The sequence below is a fragment of the Rhagoletis pomonella genome, unplaced genomic scaffold (assembly GCF_013731165.1).
Source record: "Rhagoletis pomonella isolate Grant_MI unplaced genomic scaffold, Rhpom_1.0 Rhpom_scaffold_00021, whole genome shotgun sequence".
NCBI lineage: Eukaryota > Metazoa > Arthropoda > Insecta > Diptera > Tephritidae > Rhagoletis > Rhagoletis pomonella.
Genome location: NW_023458575.1, coordinates 339761 through 350471, shown reverse-complemented (window position 1 = coordinate 350471; position 10711 = coordinate 339761). Strand labels below are relative to the sequence as shown.

General features: G+C 44.8%; 1 protein-coding gene across 1 annotated transcript; it reads left to right on the top strand.

Moving 5' to 3' along the window:
- The first annotated feature begins 263 nt into the window (after positions 1-263).
- LOC118749578 lies at positions 264-9351 on the top strand. The gene is made up of 3 exons (XM_036484386.1): positions 264-316; positions 518-8931; positions 9119-9351. The coding sequence occupies exons 1-3, from the start codon at positions 264-266 to the stop codon at positions 9334-9336; spliced, it is 8685 nt and encodes a 2894-aa protein (XP_036340279.1). The 3' UTR covers positions 9337-9351.
- The last annotated feature ends 1360 nt before the right edge of the window (positions 9352-10711 follow it).

The following is a 10711-nucleotide window of genomic DNA, read 5'->3' as shown; positions in this document are numbered from 1 at the left end:
GCAGTGTTAAACTTAATTCAATTCTCAAACAAAAAACCATATTGGCGTTTTGAGGTTTTTAAAGAAATTAGAAAAAAAGTAAAATTTAATCCTTCATCGGAATAGGTTCATTGCCAAAATCTTCAAGGAGTACAATCTTCAGTGTTCGCACCGGCAGTTCCATAATGGTAAACTGCATTTAATTTTGATGAGGGACAGAAGCTGCTTTTAAGATTTTTATTGTGGAACCTTGGTTAAAACTACAGTTAAAACTGCTGTTTACGATGAAGTTCTATGCACACAGTGTCGCTTACGATAAGAGCGTAGGTACGCAAAAGTATAAACAAAACTAACGATACAATTCCACTTTTTTTTTCTTAACGGTACATATTGATTTTGTAGGACGTTGTGACTCGTTTTTGTAAACTATTTGCAACAGTAAAAATGTCGATAATTTGTAGCTTACGATATAATCGCAAATAGGGCTCGTATAAATATAAAACATTAAAGTAAGTAATCAAAATTTGTATAATTTCAGCTATCGTCAGCACATGCCCTCCTACGGCCAACAGGATCAACAGAAGCTGTCTTATGCTTCCCAGCAAATGGGAATCGGTAGTTTGCTGCAGCAACCCGGCACAAGTGTTGGTTCTGCAGGTTACGGCACTTTGACACAAGCTCAGCAACCGCAGCAACAACAGGCTACTACATCGCAGCAGCAGCAGCAACCGAATCAGCAAACTCGGCTGCCGCAACACTATCCTCAGGCTCCGACTCAGCATCCACTATATCCAGTTGTACCGACTTCTACCGGCCAGACAGGCTCGTCTGTTTCCGTACCAGGTGGTCCCCAAGCCTATACGCATAGTCCATATGGAAATTCCATGCAGCACCAGTCAGGTCGTGCTGTTCAGCATATTCCATACGGACACTTGGATCAGACAAATCAGTACGGCCAACATGTCCCAACGTCTGCTGCACCGACCAGCGTACCAACGCATCACTTAACTGCGCAGCAGCAGCAGGCTGGGCAGTTAGGCGTGCATATGGGTCCGGGCAGTCAACAGCAACAGCAGCAGCCTTCCACAGGCTTACCACATAGCAGCAACAATGTTGTAAGCCAGCCATCTTTACCCTCCAGCCTGGGCGCGGCTCAGCAGCAGCAGTCCACTACGCATATTATGCAGAACCAACAACAGCCGCAACAGATCCAACAGCAGTCTCAGCAACAACAGCAACCAAATCATGTTGGTCTAATACAACCACCAAGCCAGCATCAGCAATTGCCGGGGGCTGTGTTACCACCACCGCACACCTTAGGGGTGCCACCAAGCTATAGTAGTCATCATCAGCAACAGCAGCAGCAGCAACAACAGAATCAACAGCAGCCAAACAATGTACAAGGCGTACAATCAGCAGCAGCTTCGTACTTATCCTCACCAAAACATCAGACCACTTCATCACAATTATCATCATCGCCGCAGTACCGTGCTCCATTTCCGCAGCTTTCGCCACAAATGTCACCTATACCAATAACAATGTCACCACATCCACAAATGTCGCCGCGGCCTGGCATCTCGCCGGCAAAGCCACCGCCACAGCCGCAAGCGCAAGCTCAACAACAAGTGAATCCACCAAGCCAGCAACAATCGACTCATCACAGCATATCGGGTATGGTTGGCCTTACTTCGCCACGTCCACAAGTACCAAATACAGGATCACCAAGCTCAAAAGCTGGCGGTGGTCCGCCAGTAGTCAACACACTGCAGGCACTCGAACAGATGGTTATGCCACCGCAGGGCGTTATGGCCGGTCCTGGGGGTGTACCAATGGACTATCCGTCGGCGTATCGCCAGACACCTAGTCACGCCGCGATGTCACCGATGGGACCACGCATGCCGGTTTCACCTCAGCATCACCTGCAATGGAGTCCTCACTTGAGCTTGCCTCAGTCACAAAACCCCACTCCCCTCAGTGTAAGTAGTGTCATGAGTTCACAGCCGCAGTTACAGCACCAACAACAACAAATGAATTTGTACGCACAGGTACAAGGGATGACTCACCAACAGCAAGCAGCTGGACACCCATCGCCTATCGGAGCGCCTCAACAGCAACCACCTCCACCACAACAGCAAACGCCAGTGCCACAACCACAATCACAGCATCAGCAATTGAACGATCAATTGCAACATTCCATTAATGACATTGTAGGTGGTGGCCAACAGCAACAGCATCATCAACAACAACAATTGCCAGCAATGTCACCGATAAATACACAACAACAGCAGCACCAACAGGCGCCACCATCTTCGCATCAGCAGAATCAGCCACAGCAACTGCACCATCAACCACCTGGTTTGCCGAACGTCCACCATATGGGTCACCATCAGTTGCCGCCCTCTACCGATCATACAACTGCCTCGCTTATGAGCAGAAACACACCAACCCATGATCCTACAGTTGGCGTTGTACCGACTTCGCAAGCGCACCAACCATCTCATGTCCAGTCACAGCTACAACAGCAACCTTCACCCCATCAACAACAACAGTCGCCCCTTCAACAACAACAGTCGCCCCTTCAACAGTCCATGCTCCAACAGCAATCACCGAGACGTCACCAACAATTGTCACCACACAATCCACCCACTCAGCAGCAACAATTGCATCAACCATATCCACAACAACACGGCCAACAATTGCTCGGAGATCCGTTTGCTGCAATGCTAACGGCTACACAAGATCCTTCGACAGGTCTGCAGCCAGGTATACAACAACAGACTTCGCAATTGGAGTCACAATCCTCGCTAACACAGACGCCACAACCACAGTCACAGTCACAACAACAATCTTTAATCCTGCAGCAGCAGACAGCGCAGTTGCAGCAGCGTGATCTACAACAACCATCATCGCAATCGGTTATGTCACCTGCACATGTTTCGCCACCATTAGCTTCTACTCCGAATGTTGTCGCACAACAACCGCAGCATCAGTCACTGTCGATCCAGGAGCAGCAGCCGCCACAGCAGCCGCCACAGCAGCCACCAACGCCGACATCAACGCCGACATCTACTCCTTCACATCATTTGACAAGCATTCTTAACGAGACAGCAAATTCAAACGACTCTTCTACGTTGGCCGTAGCAGCAAATGACAGTAATAACAGCAATAACAGCAGTAGTAATAGCTCCACCAACAGTATCGTTAACAACCAGCCAACCTCTGTTCATGATAGCAATTCACAGAGCTCGATAAACAGCAGTAATCATCAGCAGCAATCATTGTCAGGCATCGACAGTATCGGTAATGCGGTGCTGAACAACAATTCGAATTCAGCAACAACAGGACACGGCGGGTTGCTAGACAGCGCCGGAGCTAATCTTTTCGACAATACTTCAATGTCGTCAACAAGTGCTGCTATAGCAGCGGCGTCCTCTGCCGCATCGGCAGCCGCAGCAATGTTAGACAGCAATTCACAATCTTCATTCATTAGCGCCGCTGCGTGTGTTAATGATTTCGATCGCTCCAGTAAGTTGCAGCAACAGACTCCAGAAAATAAAAGTAACTTGGGAGATACACCACCGGAACAGCGAGCAGTTGAGATTGCATCCACAGAACATTCAATAGACAACGCGTTCAAAGGAAATGACCCAGCCGACGAAGTTATGAAGCCAATCGCTGAAGAAACAGTAGATGGTAAAACTAGCACTTCACCTGCCGGAATGCTCGAAGAAACTACTAAGCCGGCGGATACCACTTCATCAGATACGATTCTGGAGCAAGCAAAGTGTTCCGAGGAGACTCTGTCTGCCACAGAAAGTGAGTCGCAACAAATGATCCCCTTGCCACAGCAAACTCATTTGCAACCCCAACAACACTCGGTGCCAACAACTCTTGTCGATTCCGTGGCTCAGATGGCTGTTGGACAGAACGTTACGACAGCGACATCTAATGCCCCGCCACAATCCCAGACACATATTACACCGATGTTACCACCAAATTTGTTGCCACACCATCCCATGGCTAACACACCGGGTATGACAGCTATGGGTTATGATGGAACTCCACAAATGATGTTGCCACCATATGCTCAACATGTCCCGCCGGCTAGCCATATGTACCCCCCGTATCCAATGGTGCATCAACAGGAAATTGCCGCTCTACAGCAGCAACTCCAAGAAATGTACTGCATGCCGCCGACGGGGCCCGATCACCAAGAGAAAATTGTGCGTCTGCAAGATCGCTTGAATATGCTGCAGCAACATGAAGTGAATGACCAATGCGCAGGCAATGGTCCGCAATGCATACTGTACCAGAGTGGTGGTATGCCTCCTATATATGGCAGCAGTGTGCTTCACAGCCAAATGATGGTGGAGAGTCCGCAGGTGTCGAGCACCACCGGGCGCGGTCGCGGAAAGGGCACAACTAAACCACGTAAGCCACGTGCTAAGAAAGGCGAGAAAGCTGCTGCGCAACAAGCACAACAGCCTTCCAGCGATATTATGGACATAAGTTGCAATATTGTGCCCTCACATGCGATTCCAACTACACATTTGCCGGTTTCCGAGGACTGTGTAACACAAGGAGCTGGCGACAAGTCGGTAGTAGGAACCTTAGAGTATAATGAAGGAAGTGGGGATCACTCGCAAGATATTGTGCACTCGGCTAATGACTTAGATACATCTACAGACGATGCGGGCAAGAAAAAAAAACCGCGTAAGCCACGTGCACCCAAAGATCCAAATAAACCACCGCGTGATCGCACTCCTAAGGCAAAAAAGGTAAAAGACGGTGAGCAAAACTGTAGTGAGTCGCTTGCTTCAATACGTCGGCGAAATGGTGCCAAAAAGAAGAAGAATGGCGAAGAGGAAGAAAAGGCTGCTGATGGTAGTGAAGCCGAGGACAACAAACCACTTTCGGTTTGTAAGTCAAATGCTGCAGAGTTAGGTGGTAATGCAACGAGCGATAATAGCGAAAGCCCGATTAAACCTGAAACTACAACATCTGACGAACCTGGTACTGAAATCAAATCTACTAACATTGACGGGGAAGCACCTGATTACGATGATATACCAGTTTCAAAAATACCTACAACGCGCGCGAACGTGGATGACGAAAAGTCTACAGAAGCTGGTGATGACACTGTTGACTCAGTACCCGATTCTGCAGGCGATGCCACGACGACACCTAGTCGACGAAGCAAGAAACGTTCCGGCGGCCGCAATCGTGGCAATAATAGTGATGATGCCACCTATACAACACGCCGCAGATGCACGCTTTCTGCACGTGCACTTAAGAAGCGCCGTAATCGCGGACGTATTGTACCCGAATCAGATGGGGAAGACGACACATTGGCTAGCACGCCACCACCATCACCGCCACCTGACTCTGAAACGGATAAAAATAAGCGACGCTCGTCCCGAAATACTCAACGTAAGAAATACATTGATGATGTGATGCTGCGTTTCTCAGATGATGACTCGTCCTTAATGGCGTCTCCGGTCAAGAAAGAAAAGAAGGGATCGGCTGCGGTAGCAATAGCGGCCGCGGCAGCCGCGGCACCACAGAGTTGTGATGCAGAAAAGGCGGATGCAAGTGCAGCAAGCTCAGGGGCCGAAGGTGAGACTGGTGGTTCCTATGATAAGCCCACAGCATGTGAAGCTGAAGACGGTACCGCAACGGAGGCGAGTTCAAGCACAGCCACTGAAAAGGATAAATCATTGCTGGAAGCCCCGCCACCGATATCTTCTAAACCCAACTACGTATATATTAATACAGGCGACGAGGACAGCATGGTGGTACAATATGTTTTGGCCGTTCGTATGGGCAGACGAGAGTTGATACCGGATCCGCCTCCTGCTCCACCCAAAAAACACGAAAGGGAGAATAAGGAAAACGAAGATAATGTACACAAAAGTGACGAAAAGTCAGAAGTGGCTCATAAAAAAAGAGCAACGGAAGAAATAGTAGAAGATAAAAAGGATTGTACTGAAGAAAAGGAAATTGGGGTGGATGAAGCGGAGAAGGAAAGTGAAATAACTGGGGGTATTCAAGAAAATGTGGCTCATGAAAAGGAGCCTGTGAAAATGGATGCAGATAAGAATGAGCAAACCAAGTCCGTTGTCAAATTTAACGACGACGCACAAAAATCAAATGAACATGAGAATGTGGACTCAAAAAATCAGTCTGAAGAAAATTTGCCTTCTAATGGCGTAGAAAGCAAAGGCAATGGCAATGAAAATATCAGTGATTCCCTCAAAATCACTGTCATAAATAAAAGCGATGATAGTAAAATTGTCGATTTGACAGAAACACAAAGTGATAAAGTAGTAAAAAATGAAAAGGATAATATTGGGGAAGTGCGGAACATGGATGTTGATGTGGAATCTAAGGCTGAAGCGGATGAACTTGCCGTTAAGGTTTCAGAAGACAACAGAATATATCCAATAGATGGGGTTAGAGTTTCTGTATCTGAAAAGAACACTACCATTAATGAAGAAAAAGTTGAAGGCGATAATAAGGATAGAAAGGAAGACAGCAAAGTTAAAAGCTATAACCAGAATAATAATGAAAAAAAAGACAAAAACAGTAATGACGTTGATTCCAGCTTCACGAAACCGGAGCCTGTATACATCGACGTGGAAGAATTTTTCGTAAAATATCGTAACTTCTCTTACCTTCACTGTGAGTGGCGCACCGAAGAGGAACTTTTTAAAGGAGACCGCCGAGTGACTGCAAAAATTCGCCGTTTCCAGCAGAAACAAGCACAGCAAATAAATATCTTTGATAGCATCGAGGAAGAACCTTTCAATCCCGATTTCGTAGAAGTCGATCGCGTTCTGGATATGTCTGTACACACAGATGAAAACACGCGAGAAATCACAAAACATTACCTAGTGAAGTGGAAATCTTTACCCTACGAAGACTGCACGTGGGAGCTGGAGGAGGACGTAGATGCAGATAAAATTGAGCAGTATATGCGTTTTAATAAATTACCGCTTCGTGCTGAATGGAAAAATAAAAAGCGACCACATCCTGAGCAATGGAAGAAGCTTGAAAACACGCCACTTTATAAAGGCGGCAACACGCTGCGCCCGTACCAACTAGAGGGCTTGAATTGGCTTAAGTTTTCGTGGTATAACTCTCACAATTGTATATTAGCTGATGAGATGGGTTTAGGAAAAACTATACAAAGTTTAACATTCGTTCATTCGGTGTATGAGTATGGCATTCGTGGGCCCTTCCTCGTGATTGCACCGTTATCAACAATACCAAATTGGCAGCGCGAGTTTGAAAGTTGGACAAATATGAACGTCGTCGTATACCACGGATCGGTAACGAGTAAACAAATGATACAGGACTATGAATTCTACTATAAAACTGAAAGTGGCAAAGTACTTAAAGAACCAGTAAAATTCAACGTACTGATAACGACATTCGAAATGATTGTGACTGATCACATGGATCTGAAGTCATTCAATTGGCGTTTATGCGTCATCGATGAGGCCCATCGTTTAAAGAATCGAAATTGTAAATTGCTGGAAGGCCTGAGGCAATTGAATTTAGAGCATCGTGTGCTGCTCTCCGGCACACCATTGCAAAATAACATCAGTGAATTGTTTTCGCTATTGAACTTCCTGGAACCGAATCAGTTTTCTTGCCCCGAGGAGTTTATGTCGGAATTCGGAAGTTTGCGGACCGAAGAGGAAGTTAATAAACTGCAGGCTTTGTTGAAACCAATGATGTTGCGTCGTCTCAAGGACGATGTAGAGAAATCGCTTGCTCCAAAGGAGGAAACTATCATTGAGGTAGAACTGACGAATATACAAAAGAAATACTATCGGGGTATTTTGGAGCAGAACTTTTCTTTCCTGAAGAAAGGTACAACTTCGGCTAACATACCCAATCTAATGAACACAATGATGGAACTGCGTAAATGCTGCATACATCCGTATTTGTTGAATGGGGCCGAAGAGCAAATACAATATGACTTTCGTGTGCAACATGGCGATGATCCCGAATCGTATTATAAAAATCTTATACAATCAGCTGGTAAAATGGTGTTGATTGACAAACTACTGCCAAAACTTAAAGCGAATGGTCATCGCGTGCTGATTTTTAGTCAGATGGTTCGTTGCCTCGACATCTTGGAAGACTATTTAATGTACAGAAAATATCCCTTTGAACGGATCGATGGCCGCATTCGTGGAAATTTACGTCAGGAAGCTATCGATCGCTATTCCAAGCCCGGTTCGGATCGATTTGTTTTCTTGTTGTGTACCAAAGCTGGTGGTTTGGGCATCAACTTGACTGCAGCAGATACAGTTATAATTTATGATTCCGACTGGAATCCACAGAACGATTTGCAAGCACAGGCACGTTGCCATCGTATCGGCCAGAGAAAAATGGTGAAGATTTATCGCTTGCTTTGCCGAAACACATACGAACGAGAAATGTTTGATAAGGCTTCACTTAAACTAGGCTTGGACAAGGCAGTGTTGCAGTCAATGAATACACACAACTCAAAGGACGGTAGTAATCGTCAGCTTTCGAAGAAAGAAATCGAAGATTTGCTGCGAAAGGGTGCATATGGTGCTGTGATGGACGACGATAACGCCGGAGATAAGTTCTGTGAAGAAGACATCGATTCGATTTTAAAGCGACGCACACAGGTCATTACTATGGAGTCTGAAAGGGGATCAACTTTCTCAAAAGCATCATTTGCTGCTTCGGGTAATCGGTCGGACATTAAAATTGACGATCCCGATTTCTGGACAAAGTGGGCCAAAAAAGCGGATATTGATCCGGATGCTTGTGAGCGTGACGAAACGGAAGATCTTGTGTTGTCTGAACCTAGAAGGCGCACACAAATTAAACGCTATGGACACGAGGATGTTATGGAAATAAATTCTGATGACTCATCCAATGAGAACAGCGACGAAGAGGGTGGCATAAGTAAGTATGAGAAAGTTTTGAGTATATGTATATATGAGTATGTGTGTACATAAAATATATTTAAAAATATCATAGTTATAAGTTTGCGTTATTTAGTATCTTATGCGTTATTCACTATTCCGTGCCCAAATTTGTTGCCTTGCATATTCGGACTAAAAAGTGTAAATCATTAACTGTACTTCTGCAGGTTTGCGATCAAGGCGCCGCAAAGAAAAAAGAATGCGTGAGAGAGAACGTGAGAAGAAAACTAGCATTAATGATGAGTACATACCAAGGGAGCGTGATGCTTTGGCTTCGCTTGGGTTGGATGAAATACAGTACGGAAATTGGGCAAAGTCTGAGTGCTTTAAGGTCGAGAAGGGTCTATTGTCTTTCGGGTACGTACACATGAATTTTCCTATATAGTACATATAATCATGAAACTTAAAAGATATACACTGGTGATTAGAACCGATTGCATGTACGACATTTTAACCGAGTTCAAAAAAAGGAGAAGGTTATCAATTCGTCGGAATTTTTTTTTTTTTTAATGTATGTTACCGCACAACTTTAGACCACGTCAACCCATTTCGATAAGTCTTTCGCCATCGGAAAGGTAGTGTCTCACGGGTGGTCTCATACTAATTAATTGGTTTTGATTCAATCATTGGATCATACAAAACTTAACAGTATTCCTAAATTTTTATATGAAAACTAGCAGCCCAAAATTATTTTTTGTATAGAAACATTTTGGTCCAACATTTTCACCAACAGTTCACGTTCATGATTTTCTGTGACGCATTTATCTTCTAATATTACCGTTTCGTGTTTGTCAGAAGGCATATTTCCATTGTCATCCTAAATAACATAGCAAAAGTGTATATGAATACGTAATAGGTTGTGCGTTTGAAAGCCGCCCTTATAAAATAGCCGAAATTTTCTCTAAGAGCATGGGATTGATTTCATATATCTCTATACCATTTTCGAGTAATTTACCATGGGAGGCGCCACGTCCCTTTTTCCAATAGCCCCAACTTTTCTTCATGACCAGTCGCGTTTTATATCTTGTACATACCAAGTTCCAGTACTCTTCCATGAAAACATTCGATGTGTATGGGATGTGCCACGCTTTTCCGATAACCACAATTTATCTCCATGAGTATGCGATTGCTCTCATATATCTCCACACCACACGCACTGCGCACGCCCTTTTCAAATAGTCCGAATTTTTCTTCATGGGATTGATTTCATATATCTCCATACCATGTTCGAGTACTCTACCATGAACACTTCCAAAGCTATGCAGTATGAAAAATCCGGTTTGTATGGGAGGTGCCACGCCCCCTTCACTTAGCGGTATGAAACATACTTTACAACTTATTATCATACCTACCCAATATACACAAAATTTCACAATCTCATTTAAATGGGTCAAGTCGTTTCGGAGGAGTTCGAAAACAAACACCGTGACACGAAATTTTTATATATTAGATTTTTCATACTAAAACACTACACCCTAATCGCCAAATTCCAGTACTCTATGGTGAACACTGCCAGAGGTATGCAGTATGAAAAATTCGATTTGTATGGAAGTGCCCAGCCCCTTTTTCCAGTAGCCACAATTTTTCATCATGACCATGTGATTGATTTCATATATCTCCATACCAAGTTTCAGTACTCTACCACGAACACTTCCAGAGATATGCAGTATGAAAAATTCGGTTTGTATGGGAGGTGCAACGCCCCCTTTTCCAATGACCGCAATTTTTCTCCATGAGTATGCGCTTGTTTTCATATATCT